We start from the raw sequence: 19,575 nt of genomic DNA on the forward strand, positions 1-19,575 counted from the left end.
TTTAGAAGTAAAGGCAGAGATGTTTTATTACAGCATTTAAAGGCTTGCACTTTTTAATAGCTTGTCATTTATATAATAAAAATCCAAGTATTTGTACAAAGATGCAGTTTCTTTCAAAAAAAAGCAGATCAGTTGAGTGTTTCATACTTTAATATACAAACCAAAAACATATGAAAGCTATAAAAACATTAATGTTCGCAATGTATTAAACACGTAGCCTTATGTTTAAAGGTTAAATGTGTAGGTTTAAAAAAATTACACAGTGGAAATTTCACTTTCAAATGACCGCAGCCGGACCAAAATACAAAGTAGAAACACGTTTCTGAAACTTGACAATTAGCATCACTTACTCTCTCAAACAGCTGGTCTTCAAGTCGCACACCATAAGCGTTAAACTAACATTCTATCAATGGAAGCATTACAAATCGCGTTAAGTGAAAATACTGCCAGTAAATGAACGTCTTAATCTATTTCTTATTTAGTCATTTTCTTAAGAACAACTGGTTGTATAGCTTTTTGTTGGTTTGTTTGTTGCTGTTCTGCTATCACAGGTCTTTTTTAGAACTGTTCTGTGAACAACACACTCACATACAACTAAACAAAAAGACAAATAATAACAGACCAGCTGCACTTTACATTGTAATGAATGTAATCCCCCAGTGCTGTCCTTCAGCTTTGCATGGGGAATTTGTTTTATTTGGCACATTAAGGGTAAAAATAAAAATAAAGAGACAAAAGTGGAACCGAAGGTTACAAAACAGTCTTAACTATTAGTAGTCATCAGGAAGGAAGCCAGACATGAATGTCATGGCAGAATTAAAAACAAAAGTAATGCACACAACATAAGGAAAAAGCCTTCCAATGATCAATATCATCAGAGCCTTCCAACTGAAACAAAACACACAAACTATGATCAGATTGGTAGGAATCTTACCCAAAGTCCTATTGTGCTCTTACTTACAGTGTGTAAATCCTCACTAAACGGCAAGGAGGTTTTGATGAACTTATTTCACATTGTATAATTTTTTCATATTCTCAAGTTTTAGTGCAGATTCTCAAAGATCTGCCAAGTCCTGTAAACTTTGGCTGCTTTTCAGTAGTCTGTATTCCTGCTCCTCAGGCAGCACTTTGTTCCATCTGTTGTAGCGTTTCACACCGTGGTATCTCCAAAGTCCTTGTTCCAACGAACGTATGCTTCCAGTGTCTGTGGGCTCAAACTACGCTTTATCTTCTTCAAAGACTCAGTGAAATCTGATAATTTAATATTTCTCATCTAAAAGAAAAGCAAACAATATTAGGATGACGAGCAGTTCAAATGCTTCAGTTTATTCAAAAAGTACTTTAGTATTTACTTCTAACATGCTTCATATGATCTGATGCAATAGTCTTGTGTCATTTAAGATTATCATTACTTTTTTCTTATAATACGTTTGATAACAATGTTAGTTTTGTTACTTAATAATCCATGAGACTGTGTTACTGCTTCCTATTCCGCTAGGTGGTGCAAGCCAATGCACACAGGGGCACAAGACTGAGTGAAGTGCACAATGTGGGATTTTTAAAACACATTTAGGGCCTAACTTTGTGCCCCCACTTTGTGCACTAGAGGTCCTCCATACCCAAAAAACGATACACAGATAATGTATTCAAGATCACAGTGGGCTCTCAGCCAAGTAAATCTTCTCATCTAACTTCTCTGATTCAACATACACCCTTCAGTTTACTGAGAACATGATAAGTAGAAATGCATCCAGACACAGTGGGAGGTAGGCAAAGAGTGTGTAAGGGCAGTTGCATCATCAAATGAGTATTAACGTTACAGATGGTGCTGATCCTCCAGGTTTCATGATTACCAGGTACTTCTGAGGAAAATACTTTTATAAGACTTTACAAGAGCCAGTTTCTTCATTTGCTCCTTTCTAGGCTTAGAGATTTAAAACTGCTCAGAGAACCTCTGATATCTGAGGACAGGTGTTTCTTCACACCGTTTCTTTAAAACTTCTTCGGTGAGGAAGTAATCACAAAGATGTAACAGCCAAAAAAGAAAAAACAAACTCCTGTTTTGTAGGATACTAAGCATAAGCAAAGAGACATTAAAAGTTTCAGCTGAGCACGTTACTTTCAAAAGGGAAAACAATTGCTGGAACAGCATACCTCACTGGCAGACATATTCTTCACCTGCTCTGGTTTTAATTCTGTGAAAATAAAGAGAGATTACTGAGTTTTGTAGGAAAACCTACCTCTTCTGACAATTAAAACATGTTAAAATGTAGTTTTAATTGGAACACCACCACAGACAAGGCAGATATCTATCTGCATCAACATAATATTCCTTAAGGAAAAGTACATGGTGGCATTTTTCTTTTCCTCCTCTTTCTTCCCATTAAGCACCCTCCCACCCAGGCTGCTTCCAAAGTGACTCACTACAGATACAGTACAGGATGACAGCAGAACAACATCCTTCCTCACAAAGGGAAGCATCCACGTATAACAGCTGCCCTCCACCATTTTATTCTTAGGACCCACATTTCTCTACCAGCAGAACACACACAATTCCCAGCAAGCAAAAAGGTACTATCAGCCAGGAATACAGAAATAAATCAGGTAGGCACATAAAACTGCATCTCACTGCATACACTAATAATGGAAGTTCACCATTTCAGTAGCCCTCCTCATTTTACAGTTTTCTTTTTGAAGTATTATTATGGTAACAGAGTATAGGAAACGTTTTGCTCTGAGGGTACAAAGAACATAGGTGGGATCAGCAAGGCTGACATTAAAAAACAATTAGGATTTTAATTGGAAGCTAGGATCAGGTAGAAGAAGTAATTTGTGATCTCTTCTCAACATGGACTCACATGCAAAGTGATGTGCCAAAGTATCTTTAGAGATAAAAGTAACTTTTAACTCTAAACGCATACATAAATTTAACTACTATAAAGAAATACCTTTAAAGTCTTCAAGGGTATTGCAATTTTTTAGAAGTCTAAACATAAAAGCTGTGCTAGCTTACCTCGGATTGGACCCAGTGCTGCATCCTTCGCTAATGCAGTCAAATCACTTCCAGAGTATCCATCTGTCATTCTTTAAAAAGAAAAAGGAAGAATGGAAAAATTGCTTTGAAATACCTTGTTGTTAACTGCATATGGTTAAGACATTATTTGATCAGAAGAAATACTATTTAAATGTTGCATACATTTCAGAACCTAAAGAGAAACTCTTCAGTTTTACCAGGTCTTAGATTAAGCCATCTATTCTTTAATCAACAGGTGTTTCTTATAATTATTTAAGTTTGTGCGTTGTTTGTTTTTAACTATTTGAGTTAAAAACTTGTTTAGGTTAAGGATTAGTTCAGGGTAGTGGTCACAGCTTCAAAAACCTGTCAGCAGTCAAGAAGCACTTGGACAACTCTCATATTTCTGGTGCAGCTCTCAGGTGTGTGTAGAGTTAGGAGCTGCCATGACCCTTGTGGGTCCCTTCCAACTCAGAGTGGTCTACAGTAAGATCTATAGTCCAGCCTTCTGCAGATAACTGCTCCAGTTAGTAAAAACAAAGTAAAATACATATTACATAAGAGAACTTCAAGAATCATGAAGGAGTACAAATTCCAATTTCTCCTGAAACAAAAATGTAAGTCAATTGGACCACATAGGGCCCTCAACTTTAATCTTTCGATTATACTGTTTCATAAAAAAAAAAACAAAACCTCTTTATTTGCATTTGTTATTTGTAGCATAAATTGGTAGTCAGAATCCAAACTGCTATCTTCTTCCTTCACCTAGCTACCTACTGTGGCTTAAGAACAGCCTGAGCTAGCACAGAGAATTTGTTCAGGTGGATTATACATCACATTTCTGTAACACCTCCTGCGTACTACCACAAACAGAAGCAAAACAGAAGGACACACGGTTGAAAATTTCAGATCTCACAATTGTTTTTCACTCCTTCCTGCTGAAGTCACTTTACCTAAAGTTTACTCAGCCTTCCTCCACACCCTTTGCACTATCTGAAGATGGAAAAGAGCACTACTGTGTCAATATTAATGATTAAAAAAAAAAGCAACAACTTTGTTCCATAGTAAGGGCACTGAGCTCTCATTTTTTCCAAAGAAACATGAAATTGAGAGGAACATAACATTACTCAATACTTGCTCTGTTGTGTTGGTAATACTTCCAATAAACCCAACAACAGAAATGAAAGAAAATTTGCTTGTGATTTTAAATGCATAACAAATGCAAAACAGGTACTGACTTTTTACATTATGGAAGACAACTGGACTCATGGGACAATGGGTGGAAAGAAGCATCTCCCTCACTTCTCAATAAAAGTATTGATGAGCATGTTTCAACAATAAAAACCCCCATCACATAGTGTAGGGGTTATATATATATATATATATATATATATATATATATATATATGTATACAGAATCCTAAAAAGAAAACAATTTCCTACACTCTGACTGAAGAACATCTCAGAATGCAGACACTGCATGCTCAGTACTGTCACTTCCTGAAGATCAACGTCAGATTAAATTTAGAGGGAAGAAAACAGCATGAATGAATTCAGTAAATGTGTATATATAATTCAGTATAGTTATAAAATACTTACCTTGCTAGCTGTGCCAACTCTTTTTGGGTCAACGGACTTCCTTGTTTGCTTAGAAGATTCTTTAGCAAAATCAGTCTTGTCTGAAAATATGATACATTTATCATATGTAAAACTGATTTTCACGGTACACTTAAAATTTTATTGCAGTAACAAAACTACATGTTCATCAGGCTACCTTTTGTGCTTCACTGACTTAAATTTGCCTGTAGCACTTTTTTTATTAGACTTTACAAAATAATCTCTTCAGAGAAAGAGAGGGATTTGCTAATAATGAGAACAAGGATCACACTGGCTCTAAAGAGGCATGGAATAACATGTTAGAATCCTCATCAAAAGTCCTTATCTGCTGTTCAACTGGAAGGAAAAAAAAAAACCAACAAAAAACCCACACATTAAATTACCTTCATCTACTGCAATAAATACTCTCTCCTGCCAACCAAACCTGCTCCTACAAGCCTTATTTCAGACTTGTCCTTGCTTGCCAGTATGTAAGCAACATCTCTCTAATACTGAGTACCTACTACTAAATTTGCTAGTAGCAAGCATAGAAAAATGCAACAGCTCAAGAGAGTTGCCAGAATTAAAGCACAGTTTACATGGCCAGGTTGGGCCTGAAATTAAACTGCCAAACTGCAATCATCCAGGGCAAGTCAAAACTATCATGTGAGATACTTTTCAGAGGCTTCTGTTTTGATTCAGAGAAAACACATCTCAAATCAAAGAACACACACTGAAACCAGTACTTACCTCCTCATTTGGTAAAGATACATATACCCGTTTGGTGAATCGTCTAGAAAAAACAAACATGTATAAACACACACACACCTCTCTGGTTTTGTAGTGCATATGAACCTAACATCTGGCTTAATACACATCCATCATCTAATTCTAGGAAGCAGAACCTCTAGGCTTAAAACAAAATCAACATGCATGAGCTGCTGGTGTCACCTTACTCCTGATGTCATGAAACTCCTCCCAAAGAGGAAACACTCTAGAAGTAAAATAAAACTCACTGCCTCTCAGTAAGATAAAGCATCTCTTCACTGGACCCAAGAGATCTCTGGAATTTTTTAATAAATGCAATTATTTGTTCAGACGGTGCTGACATGCCTATTTTCCCTCAGTCAAAAAGGAACCGAGAAGCAAAGATGAAAGCTTTTAGCTAAAAAAGGCCTATGGCAAACCTACAGCAACATCTTCAACTACAGGCAACTACAGTCAAGCAGTCACAGAGAATAAGTACTAGATTTCACTCATCAAATTTCTTCTTTAAGCTCCAAATTAAAAGAGGGGGAAAAAAAATGCAGCATGAGAGATGCAGGAGTTATAAAAGATTGACTTGGTTTTAAGAGACAATGCTAAGACTGTCGTGCTTGTACAGATGTATCGCAAAAGAGAAGAGAGGCACCTCTGAGAAACTAAATAATTTATTCTTGCCAAACAGCTTTGCCTAATTAGTCAAAAACTTACAATCAAGACACTAAGCAGCAAAACCTGCTGTTCCTAACAAGCACAGTATGATCACACTCAAAGAGAAGAGATATTCTGATACCTGAGAACAGCATCGTCAAGCTCCTGTGGCCTGTTTGTTGCTCCCATCACAAGTATTCTGTCCTCTCCTGAAGACTGCACCTATGTAACATAGAAAAGCAAGACAGTTTTTATAACTAAGTGCTGTGAACTGAAAATTTGCCATTGATTCAGTGCACCAACAGGATTTTACCATATGTCTTTTCTTTTAATGCAGTTAGCTTCATATTTATCTAAAGAATGCTTTAAAATCAAGGAAAAAAGTGCAAGACAATGCTCAAGTTCATTGCTGTATAAGTTAATCCAAAACAGTGCACAAAAGTATTGTGTAATAAAGCTCCACCTTGATCTTCAGTTCCTAACTTGAAGACTACATTTGATTTTCTTCTCCTTATTTTAAAAGAAAACCCTGTTTGAATACATGCATGCAGTAAACTCTGCACATTACTGCCACACTGCACTATTTGTCCCGATTCATCCCACTCTGGACAAGCTTTTCTTAATCTTGTTATGTCTCTCTATATAGTTATCTTCTCCTCCTGTACTTCATTATCATCACCACACAGCTGCAGCAGTATTCCACTGTATTATGGGAAAATGAAGTAAGATTATTCAATACAAATATCAGTGCTGTGTGACAGAAAAGCATTCTGATGTTCATTTGTGGGCTCCCCCCCAGCACACAATAATGAAATGTCCATTTTGTTTTCCTGGATATCACATACCTGCAGTTAAATATGTTTAACCTGCATCTTGTCATCCCTAGGTTATGATACAAATGAAACCCAAACAAGTCAATACAAAGCATGCTAACACAAAAATGAGTATTTCTGAGGTGTCAGAGCTGTGTAAACCAACGATCAAAAGTAGTCCCTTTGAAATTATCACCCCTCAAATCTCACCTTACCCCCTTGACAAAGTGCACATTTTTTGCGAGACAGAATCCCTAAAGAAAAGCAAAAACAACAACAAAAAAAACCCAACCAATGCAACAACTCTACTTAAAACCCACTGAATCCTCTTACTTTGCTAGAAACATACTTCACCAAAATATGCAATTGCAAACAAAGATTCAACTCTTTCTATCCCTCAGTTATCACCCTACCTCAGAAACAATATTTTTTGTTTTCACAGCTCCCTTATTACTGCCTGACTCGATTTGCTAAGTGCTACCGTACATAAGTAAAAAATAAAATACAATTAACAGCAAGAAAAAAAATAACAAAACAGAAAACAAAACACACGCACTGACTGTCAAGGTAAGTCCTAGCAGCCAAGTCCTGTTTTAATCTGCAGCTTGTCCTGGCACCCATGACATTAACTGACTCACCTAAAATCATGCAATACTTAGGCTAGATACTTACACCATCAAATTCTATTAAAAATTCTGTTTTCAGACGCCTACTCGCATCATGTTCACCTTCTCGTCTTTCACACAAAAGGCTATCAACTTCATCTGAAAGAAAAAAGAAAATGAACATACATTAAAGACTTCATATTTGCTTAAATTCTTTTGCTAATATAGGACTCCAGAAAGAATGATCAAGTCCTTTTTTTTCTCCCCCCTTCGGAGACAGACAGATCCTTTATCTTTAATGTGTAAGCAGAGATTAAAAGCTTGTTTATTTTTCCAAACAGGTTTACCACGCTATGTGTTGCTATTTAAGCATTTAATACTATGCACAAGTGAGAAAAAAATCCTGCTGGGTAATAAACTGAACTTCAGGGCAGGCAAAATCTATTTTCAGGCTTGAAGTTTAATACCAAGGAGGACTTGCTCTGTAACGTTGTACAGCCTGTTATGGTTTTGCTGGCACTAATTCTCACTACAAGCACTACAGTAACAATAATCTGACATATTGTTTGGAACTAGTGGTTAGCCAGCAGGTCATAATTAAGACATTAGCTCTACACTATAGATTTACCCAAAATATTTAGCCAGGTAATTCAAATTTTAAAAGTCAATATGTTTAAAAGAGTAAAAAACAAGTTAATAACATTTAAGGCCTTACCAATAAAAATGATAGAAGGCTGCAGTTCTCTGGCTACTGCAAATAGAGCACGCACCAATTTCTCACCTTCGCCCACCTGAAACAACAATAAACTTTTTACAGAAGGAATTCAGAAAGTATTTATTACAAGACCCCTAACATAAGGGCTTACAGGAAAAAATGTCAATGACGTGACACAATCCACTGGTATGTACAGAAATTATTACTAGTTCAGTATTACATACAGCAATGTTCTTCCTGTTTTAAAAGAAAGGTTTGAACTTATGATTTCAATTAAGAAATCGAGAGAGTTTAGTGCCTAAGTTATAAATGCTTCCTTTACTCTTGTTAAAGGAGAGGAAAAAACCAACTACCACTCATTTCTGTCACAGTCAATGCCATCTTAAATAGGAAAAATCCAGTGACAGTGAGTTATCACAAGCACAAAACTTTTTTCTTAACTTGACAAATCATTTCCTTGAAGACTTCTTATTCGCTATAGGGAACCAGTCCACCAAAGACTTACCAGAAGTCCTGGCCTTTAAAAGCCCCAGTTACAGCCATTGCTTTCTCATTAATGCAGTTCACAGCTACTACTTACGTATTTTGAAGTTAGGCTTGCAGCGCTGATATTGAAGAAAGTAGCATTTGATTCTGCAGCAACTGCTTTGGCCTAGGACAGAAAAAGAATACACTTTTTAAAACATGACACTGAAGATTCCTCTTTATTTCTGGAGCTATCACTATTGTCATTTGAAAATCCTTATTCCTTCGGAGGGAATTACCATGTAAATGCTAAAAACAACTTACACACTAACAATTTGGAACAGAGAAGCAGCAGAACCACTACAGAAGTTTCCAGACTTCCTTGCACTTCTCTAATCACAACATCACCACAGCCAACTACAATTACTACAATTTACTCACCAAAGAACACTAGTCTACTGCTCTTTTCAGTGTATCATGAGTAAGCAACTGAAAACAACTTTAACTTATTTAGGTTGGCAATTTAGAGCAGCATTTGAGTCAAGTCACATTAAAATTACCTTTTTTTTTTTTTACCATACTCAGAGTACCTTCTTCATTAACAATTTCACCACATTCAAGAAGTTACTGTTGGTCATACAAGCTTTTCGTGCGCGTGAGTAGGGCATTGCATTATTCTGTTTGTTTCTTTCAAATTGATTAGCAATTATGTTCAAATAGGTAAAACGTAACAGAAGAGCCCAAGAAAAGTGCTCGGTATTTCCACTAAGGGCTTCAGAGCAGATCTAGCTACACGATCAGCAAAGGCAGCATGCATCTGCAGCATGCCATGTGATTAGGGAGGACGTGCCAAGCTCAGCTGCACGGTCACAACATTTCCTGGCTGATGCACAGCCATTTCTCTGCAGTTCCCTGAACCTAAAACACCATAAAACGAGGTTGTTTTATGTTGCTTTTATTTGTTGTTTCTCACATAGCGTGGAAGGCAAAAACCTCCTCACTACTGTGCTTCCCCTACAGTTAAAAAACTGTCTGCATCTCTCTTATTTTGGTAGAGAGCACACAGTGTTTTAATTGCTGCTGCACACAATTAACCATGTTACTTTTCCTCTCTCAGAAAACAAAACATGGACTCACCGGTTTAAGATATTACTTGTGACACAGAAGAGAATTAAACTGCAAACAGTTTAGGCTTGCCCACAAAATGCACCATTTCACATTAAAGTAACACTCCAAGGACATATGGAGGGACACTATATGGTTTGTTACTACAAAACTCATGTTTATTATCAAAACCCCTTTGCTGCTAAGAATCTAGAAGTACCCAGTTAAGGGATACTATTTTATCTAAGCAATAAGCACAACCATTTCACCTTCATCAACACTCCTCTACAGTCAGAAGCTCCCTGGTGTAAGCCACAGTGATCTTAATCCAACCCTTTTGATGTCAACAAAACTCCCCTGTGTCGCACTAAGTTTTAAAACTTCAAGAAAGTAAAATGTACCCAAGTAGTCCAAGAGATTTAGATGTATGCAAACACACTGCATTTATATTGCATATATAGTTGGAGAAGTCCTGGCTCAAGTTCCAACTGTACTGACAGCACAACATCCTGATATGACACCCATAAACTTCCCAGTAAAGCAGAATACAGCTTATATTAAAGACAATACTTTAAGAATAGTTCAAAATTATGTAATGTAAAAGGCTGCTTAGAAACAATGAAGTTCTGGAAACCTAAATGCCAGCCACCCCAATGGCTACATTTGAAACCCACCAACCCACATACACAGAATTTTTCCTCACCAACATTGTCTTCCCATTTCCTGGTGGGCCAAAGAGCAACAATCCACGTGCAGGAGCTCTAAGCCCTGTAAATAACTTGAAGAATACATCATAAGTTAATTTCAAAAATAACTGAAGTGTTAGAAGCAGTAAACATACACCTGGTCCCGGTTAGATCTTTACATGGAATCAAGACAGTAATTTCTTTAAACTGAATGAGGGTTGTTTCCCACCCCCCCCCCCCGTAATTTTATGAAGCGCCAAAAGAAATCCTAAAGTCTGTTCCATAGACTCACCAGCATTAACAGCCACCAATTAGGGTTAATTCCTAGAGTTACGTACTGCCTTTAACTAACTGTGATGTCAAAGGAAAAGGAAGCCATTCAATCTTGGACAGGGTGGAAGGAAAAGACAGGAAAAAAAGTGATGATTTAACTCCATAAGAAAATGGTTAAAGACTCACTGGATAGGACTGGTAGCAATAGTAACAGTGCTACAACTGTACAGAATTATAGAGAAGTTATGTTTCATTACTGCCTTGCCCTAATACACCTCACTACTTTTTCACACAACAGTCAAACTACAACACAATCATTCCATGTACATACATAACATGAAATGAATATGAAAGACATAAATATATTCTTCAAGACAGAGCAATCTATCATGTTTAAAGCATTAAATTCCATTTAAAAACAAGGGTGCATGCACAAGCACATGTGTTGTAGGAGAATTAAAGCAGTGCTCCTGTTAACTCCATGTGGAAGAATGAAGTTTTTTAATATATAAAAAAGGAAAACTTAGAGATTTTTGTTTTAACCTGAAAACAACTTAAAATATTACATATCTACCACCTGCCCTCTCAGCATATCATTGATAACTTCCTCCCTCTCACTCAGCATTGGATTTTCTTTCCTATACCATGAAACTACTTCTGTTATAATCACTGCAAGCAAATCTACGCTTTCCCTTATCACGCATCTTTTGTAGTTATTTCTATCAGATTCCAGCAGGTTCAAAAGTCTCAGAATTCTAGTTTTCAGACTCACTTCATCCTAGCTTCTAATAATTCCAATAAAGAAGCAAAAGGAAGAGTTACACAGTCACCCATATGTGCACCATGTCTGAAGACCACCATCAGTAGGCATTCTTTTCCATAATACCCATCATTAGAAATGGCTGTCGGTTTCTGTAGGATGACCAACCAACATGCATTTTCTTTATTTCATTATAAGAAGCACTTTGTGTTTCGCTCTTTCAGTTCTGGGCTTTGTCCTCTACATCTCTATACGTAGCTATAAGTATCTGGATCTGGCAGCTTCACTAATTTTCAGGCTGCCACTTCAGCCCCTTCATCCTACCTACATTGACTAACCAGAAGGTGAAAAAATTCATCACAATATTCTAACACATATGAACACAAACACACCTCTTTTTCCAGGAATGCTGTCATCAAATAGCTTGGATAACTATCATACCCAACAAAGACAGGTTATCAGAATCCCCACTTCATGTGTGAAGCACAATCCATTTCTTTGACTCTGATGCAGTGATAACAACACCAAACTGCTTACCTCAGGTCTAAGAGAAGGAAGGATAACAATTTCTTGCAAAGCTTGTTTAGCCAGTTCCTGCCCTGCGATATCATCAAATTTGACAGCTGGCCCACTAACAAAGAAATAGAATATTAATTAGTCTAACAAAGAGAGATTCTTTTTCAGCTGCAGCTGACTAATTAAATGTACTTGACTATAAAGAACTACTTTGAGGAATTCTACAACTTACACTGCTACACATTTCAAGAAATCAGCATATCTTAACTGAGTTTTCCTTGTTTTGCTAAGATAAAAAACAAACAAACAAACATGCATTACTAGATTTCATGCTGAGAGCAGAGTTGGTTTTTTTTTTCAGTGAAAAATTGGCTTTCTGCACCAAAACGCCTACTTTTCCTCAAACTTACCTATCAACAATTTCATTCAGGATAAGATTAGCGAGATTACTGTCCACGTTTCTAAATACTTTCATGTCTTTCTTCTTTCGAGCAGCAGGGGTAGGAGTAGAAGGTTTATTTGTTCTGCTATTCTTAGGAGGAGCCTAGAGAGGAAGAAAAGGAATATAAAACAGCTTGATACATTTTAGGCACACTGCTTCAAGTACCAAATATCACAAACAATAGTGCTGTCAAACACATATGTCATAATATGGGTTCAACTCTATTACGTGCGGGTAGCATGACAAAGTGGGAAAATAAGGGAAAGGAAAGAGTGCAAAAGAAACACACCGTTTTTCTGCCTTAATAGTAGAAAAAAGTAGAACTTACTTTTACATTCCAATCACAATTTAAAAGTAATTTGCTTTTCAGTCCGGTTGCAACATGGAACTAGAATTTTCAAGCTCCCTTCCAATCCAAGCCATTCTATCATTTAATACAACCCACATACGCATGTTTAGGAGAAAGAAAATGCAGGGGAGGGAAAAAAAACCCTACAGTTGTGGAGTAGGAGCCCCCCAGCCTTCTTGGTATCACTTGTGATTTTCAAAACAACGTATTATCATTTGTTACAACTAAAATTTCCTTGCTCAACAAGACTCCTGCTTTCAAAAATCCATTCTGCAGTCTAGGTTAAGAGGCTTAAACAAAAAAATTTAATGTTTTTGATTTAGTTTAGGTGTTGGGTGGCTTTTCTGTTGTTGTTCTTGGTGTGGTTATGATGTTACGGTGTAGGTTCATTTTCCTCAAAACCCTGTTGCTATCATACCACAACACTGCAATAAAAGCAGCAAACGTAAAGTTCATTCTGGATTTCACATTGATTTTCCTAGCAAACACCACAGTATCTGTTGTCACCATACCTTGTGAGTTGAAGTTGCAGGGTTTGCTGCTGGTCTAGACACAGAAGCAGTTGATATCCCACTGTAGCTAGGTGTTCTATGGTGGCCTGAAAGGCCGGTAGGTCCTGTTTTTGCAACTGTTTTTGAACGTGGAAGAGAATTACTTGTGTGCGTTAAGGGATCCTTCTTTTTTGGAACTGCTCCACTTTCTATAAAGAAAACCAAATGTCATGGGGGCATTTTTAGCTGTAAACTTCAGCATCAACTGTAAATTAAACATAGCTTTATTGACACATAATACAGTAACTTATTAGATTAATATGAGTTTTTAGAGAGGTTTCATACTTTTAAGGAGATATTAGTTGTAACTTTCTTTTAAAGTTAAGTTCCAAATTTTTAGGAGCTCTCAGTATCAACACTATTTTGCCATATTATAAAAGCTGGAGACACCCACATTCTGTAGCAAGGGAAAAGCACCTTCAATTTCCTAAGACAGAAGTTAATAGAACACCAGCCAGAATATTTTTCTTCCCCAGAACTTCAATAGACAAACACTATACGAAAACACCAAATTTCAAGCCATTAGATTCAAAGCACTCATTCTTTAAGTGATGTTATCAGGCACTGTCTGGAACCTTCCACACACAGAAGCTTTACCAAAGCACTTTAAACTGGGAAAGCTAAAATAGTTATACCTACAATAAACTATTAAAACCTTTGGATTACAAATGTGTTCCACTTCAGGATTCTCAAGGGGTAAATAAATTCTGAATGCACAGCACTGAAACAGCTTCCCACAGTCTAAATTAAATCTTATAATATTACACCACTGAACTGAAACACCATTGCACATTCCTTCAACATTTGCTCCAATTCATCTCTATGATGGAGCAGAAAGGTCTGGTGACAAATATAACTTAACACCTTGGCCACAAGTGATTAAACTCTAAAAAGACATTTCCAGTCCAGAATAAACAAACAGCTCTTGATTTCTACATTCTTTTGGTGGGATATGGCATGAAACAGGATTCATTGGCTCAGAACTGACAGGTGTAAACATAAGATGCAGATGTAGACACAGACTAAGAGGTGAAAAGCAGGCACAAAGGCTGGTCAGGCAATTAAAAATCTCAGCACAGCATCTGCCTTTTTGTGTTGGGGGAATACAGTATTGAAAGAGGCACATGCAAAACAAGGGAAATTGAAGAATACAACTGACTATACCTTTAAAATGCTTCCTGACTAAATCACACAAAGATCCAGAGCTGATCTAAGCGAGTTTTCAATTAGCCATTCCTGCACAACAACTTGCAGGTCAAAAGCTCTTTAAGTGAGAGCTCTTCGAAGCTCAAGTTCAAAAAGAAGCTTATCAATCTGTTAAAAATCCTACTCGACATTGTAACTTCTCCAATTTAATCAGAAGTTGACACTCAAATTTTAATTTCTCAGCTTTATTTGCACATCTGGTTTTAAAGTCAATACGGGAAGGTTTCAAGAAGCCACAGTAATTTTTTCCTCTATCTCCTTCACACTAAGATGCTGCTCTATCCTCATGCTTTTCCAAAAGTTTCCCTATGTACGTAAAGCAATACACACGCATTGCAATGTTTAGCACCACATAAATTGCACAGCTAAGGATTATTTCAAGAATCTGGAAGCACGGGGAGAACAAAACATGGGAAAGAGAAACAAAACAAATGACAACTTGTTTCTTCAAAAAAGGAAAGAGAAGAAGGTTTACAGCACAAATCATTATTTACACTACCCGTACCTTCAGAAATCAAAACCACTAAAGCTTACAGACATTCTATGGTCAGTCCTATCAGGTAGCACCAAGTGCTGCAGAATTAGTCCTTCACTTTCACCTCCACAGGAAGGCTTTGCTTTATAAAGAAATTCATGATTATATATAAAGTAACCAAGAACACGTACTATATGCGGCCCGTGGACATCAAATTCGAAATAATAATAAATATTGAACAAAAAACCCCCTAATCTAAAAACATTACAAAGTTTTACACAAATGAAAATCTTTAAGATGCATCGCTACATACTTTCTGCAAATACTGCAGAGCAAAATATATACAGCAATTGTAAGAAAGAAGTATTCAGACCTGACAATCACTGTAGTATCCCTAATAACAGTATCTTCAAAGATTATATGTACAGTCAAGTAATAAAAAACGCTTAACAGAAGACCTCAGTGGCTAACAAGAACCTTCTCCATGTCCTGGATGGCAGCACAACTATGCCAATCAGGGATGCATTTGTTCTACTCTCCAAGTTGAGCCACGTCAGTCCCCCTGTGTCAGACAGACACAGATCTAGAGTTAAGACCGTGACATCTGAGAAATTAAATAAACAACCCAACCACTCAGAACAACAGAAAATACACATATGAACAAAAAAAGATCCAATTAAGTCTTTTTAAATCTAATTTAAGACCACTTTGAGAACAAGAGGGAAAGATAAAATAACATTCTGCATGAAGGCTAACACCCTTAATACAAGCTACTGTATAGTCTCCTGCAAGTGAAGGGCTATATACTGCTGCAGTGAGGCTTTACAAAACGTTCATCACATACATATTAAAGAACTTCTAGCTGGTTCAGGCAAGTTAGAAAACAAATGTAAAGGAGGGATTCACAGACACCTGTGCTAGAATCAAGTATATCAATCTAGAAGGCTGACACAAATAGCACTTTGAAAGAAGCAAGAATCTCAAGTCGCTATCAGTTTGGAAATACACAAATTGTGTGCAATAAATGTAAGAATATAATATCAAGCAGAATTAAGATACAAATAAAGTTTTAGAAGAGCGTAGAAGTTAAAGGCAAATAAAAGAAAACATGTCTTACACCTCAACTCCATTGCTAAGCAGCCCTTTTTTGACGTTAAATATGTGAATGACTGTGCATCACACCTAATGAAACCCTGCACTCAGAAGAAGCCTGGTCTAATTAGGGAAGAGCACAGGAAATGTTTTACGCAGGTACAAAAACAAAGCTTACATCCAAACCTGCAGGCTCAGTACCGTTGCTTGTTCAATAACAGCAGCCCTCCTACCCCCGAGTAGCTGGCTGCTTTACTTTATTCATGTAGTTTAATTCTTTCCAGTACAGTTGTCACTGAAAATACCAACTTTATCCTAATGTGTTAAGAAAGCACAATGGCAAGATGATCAAGAGACCAAAGCAGAATTGAAACATTAGTTTAAGAGCAAGTTGCAGAAGCAACACATTCTTTTGAACAAGACTAAGAGGGAGACTGAGCACACACAGCAACAGCCTACTAGGGAATGGCCACAGCTGCTAACGGGCCGACCTCTGGGGCACTTCCAGGGATCTCACAGCTGCAGAAGAGGTCCAGTACTTTGGGTAAATCTGACTTGTACAAATTCTGAATGTGAAATGTATCTTTTACTAGGTAATTAGAAATACAACAAGCCTTTAGAAGCCTTGCTCAAGGTGATCAGTCAGTAGATATTTGGTACCTAACTATTTCAATCCTCCTGTCTCAGCTGTCACATAGTTGAGTCAATGCAAGTTTCCCTGTTAGTGAAATTCCATCAGGAGGCCTCCAGTGCACCCATCTGACACAGCCTGTAGCTTCTCCAACCCCAGCAGCAGCCTTGGAGGAATGAGAAGGGAATCTTTACAAACAGTGGAAGAGACACACAACACAAAAACAACAAAAAAATGCTCTTCACAGCTGCTTCTCTGCTCCTTGCAGAACAGTTCGGAACAAGTGGTTCACTCATCCAACTTCCATAAATCACTGTAAGCATGAATCTACATAGGTGAGCTCACCAATACCACTTTCTAAATGCTTATCAACAATGAGTGCTACAGAACAATTCTGTTACAGAATTTTCTGTAAATAAAGACACCTGTCACAGAACAAGCAAAACATTTCTTTGTCTCCAGGAGGTACCAATGGTGTTGTACTAACACATTTAAGTAACAGAAGTTAACAGTCTTCACAGAAAATAAAGCTCAGGGTAACCTCCTCCTGCACCAACCAATTTTGAGACCTTGACAGAAAGGTACCAAAACATGTGAAGGAATGGGTTTTAAGAAAAACTGTTCATACTGAATCAGATGGAACGTGCTACCTACTCTCGTGGATGTACACATGTATGCATTCATCCTTTCAATCTTCTGCCAGTCAGGTGAAAATACAGGAGATGTACTAGATCATTTAAGATAATGTGTTCTCAAATTCAATTTAAGTAAGAAATTATGCCCGAGAGCCATTTTTACTAAATCTTTTTGATAAATAACACTTCAACAAAAATACCCCATACCAAGGTCTACAGGTGCTGAACAGAACAGTGCCACTAATTTAACTCCTCAAACATCAGAACGTACAAAAACAAGCTGGAAAAAGACTTAAGAACCAGAAATGGAATGGAGAAAAAAAAATCATGTTGTCTACAATAAGTTTCAAGTATAATTACTCTAAAACCTGAATACTGCTCTTTACTCCAGCAGACAAGCCCTGTGAATTCTGTTGTTCCTTAGCTCACTATTTTACTTAACCTCACATCATAGTCTATCGTATAAATTTTCATTTAGACCATGATTATGGCAGTCATGATTATGACTGCCAGCTTATAACATTGCTTGAAGACAATTTACACACCTTACAGCAACTCTACTTCTACACAAACAGGTATTTGCTTCTGAGAGCTTAGTACTCCTAGTGCAGACTTCTATGACAAAAAAAAACCAAACAGTTGTCCCCTCATCTCTTCCCCTCCCCACCTTAACTGTATAATGCTTTTGCAGGTTTAAAATCTCTGAATTTTAAAGGAACTTAATGCAAATGTACATTAATTCTTATTATATCCCAATGGAAGAGCTGCTCACGTAGGCACAATACATAAACTACATTTATTTTTGACACTTTGTAAAACAGGTTTAATTCTATTAGGCGCATAACAAATTATTTCCTGAAATGCAGTATTCATAAGTAGTTTCCAACTCTAATACTCGATTTAATAAAGAGGATGCAAGGACAGTCATTTTAAAGACAGAACTGCATGCTACAAAATAAAACAATGCTGTCATAGACTTTGAAAGAATAGAATGTATTTACATAGTCTTTAAAGACAGAAATACTAAACAGGTTTTTAAAGGGTTTGTAGGGCCAGAACATAGCATTGCATATTTTTCCTTGTAACATACCAGAAACTGGAAAATATCCCCTGAATAGTTAGGTGCTGGTAGAGCCAAACCCACCTGACTGGAGATGTCCATTGCGGCATGCCAGGTTAGTACTGTCATTATAGACCTCCATTTGCGGCTTGGAAATTTGCAAATCTGCCTGCAGCTTCTCTATGCAGTAGAAAGAGGGAGGGGAAAGGACAAAACAAACAAATAAAAAAAAAAAAACAAAAATGAACCAAGAAAACTCATGTATGTTGAGCACACAAATGTCAACTTTGGCTTTGTTACATTCAATATCGGGTTAAAAATAAAAGGAGTATTTCTATCTATTCTACACAGTTAGCAAGCTAGTAAGAAAATGCTGTCAGTGCATACATGACTGAAAACTGCTTAAAAACTAGCCACTTCTTGCTGAGTTCATTAAAGCAATCTTTCCAGTTTAGTGATTGCAGTTGCTTGCCAAAAGCAGTGGTCAGGATTAATTTAATTTCATCTACTAAGATTTGTGCTGATAACTCACTCCTCCAAGTCCTCCCCACGGCCTTACTTCTGACCAACTGCAAGGAGTCTTCAATTTACTGCACATTAAGTGTTCTGCTGAATCAGTACATTCACCTACATTCACAACAACCTCACTGATTCAAGGAACATGCCACATAGATATCATTAAGATGTCTTTCATGATTTCTATTTAGAATTATTATTGCCCCAAAAGTCAGTCAATAATACTGTCATGCAAGCTGCGTTCTCTAAGAGTATTAACTTCAGAAACATCCAAATGCAAGATTTATAAGATCAAAGATTAAGGAGAAAGATAAGAACTCCCAGTCACTAGCAAAAGCACAAATCAAAGAGGTGTAAAGCTACAGCCTACAGAAACCAAGAATTAGGTCTCAGGATCATCAATTCAGTGCAGCTCACCAATACCACTTCAACCACTGCCCTTACTTCACAGCCCCTTTACAAGCTCTCCCACCTTTATTTTGCTTCTACAAAAAGGGGCAGAGTTGGGTGCAAACAACCATAAAATACACTTTGCCACAAAGAAGCTGCAGGAAAACAGGCAGCCTAGCAGAAGAGAGAGGTCCTCTGGCAACACAGAGGAATTTAACACAAAAGAAGCTGAATTCTGCTGAAAACACTCATGCTGGATAGAAGGAGAAT

At 37.1% G+C, this 19,575-nt stretch overlaps 1 protein-coding gene across 4 annotated transcripts in view; it reads right to left on the reverse strand.

Annotated features, from left to right (window-relative positions):
• SPAST (spastin) overlaps positions 1–19,575 on the reverse strand; it is a 28,876-nt gene continuing 9,301 nt past the window's right edge. For 2 of the 4 annotated variants that reach the window (XM_015857604.3, XM_015857603.3), the window contains exons 4-17: positions 18,484–18,579; positions 13,262–13,449; positions 12,369–12,502; positions 11,980–12,073; positions 10,427–10,501; positions 8,735–8,806; positions 8,155–8,230; positions 7,507–7,598; positions 6,165–6,244; positions 5,360–5,402; positions 4,613–4,692; positions 3,014–3,084; positions 2,155–2,195; positions 1–1,273 (exon numbers count right to left, since the gene is read on the reverse strand). In XM_015857604.3, the coding sequence (XP_015713090.2) occupies positions 1,151–1,273; positions 2,155–2,195; positions 3,014–3,084; positions 4,613–4,692; positions 5,360–5,402; positions 6,165–6,244; positions 7,507–7,598; positions 8,155–8,230; positions 8,735–8,806; positions 10,427–10,501; positions 11,980–12,073; positions 12,369–12,502; positions 13,262–13,449; positions 18,484–18,579 (1,265 nt within the window). In that variant the 3' untranslated portion in view covers positions 1–1,150. The remainder of the gene's footprint in view (positions 1,274–2,154; positions 2,196–3,013; positions 3,085–4,612; positions 4,693–5,359; positions 5,403–6,164; positions 6,245–7,506; positions 7,599–8,154; positions 8,231–8,734; positions 8,807–10,426; positions 10,502–11,979; positions 12,074–12,368; positions 12,503–13,261; positions 13,450–18,483; positions 18,580–19,575) is intronic. The other 2 variants (XM_015857606.3, XM_015857605.3) reach the window with 1 other exon arrangement.

Source organism: Coturnix japonica, chromosome 3 (assembly GCF_054131305.1).
Source record: "Coturnix japonica strain WE chromosome 3, WE-NBRP24, whole genome shotgun sequence".
Classification (NCBI taxonomy): domain Eukaryota; kingdom Metazoa; phylum Chordata; class Aves; order Galliformes; family Phasianidae; genus Coturnix; species Coturnix japonica.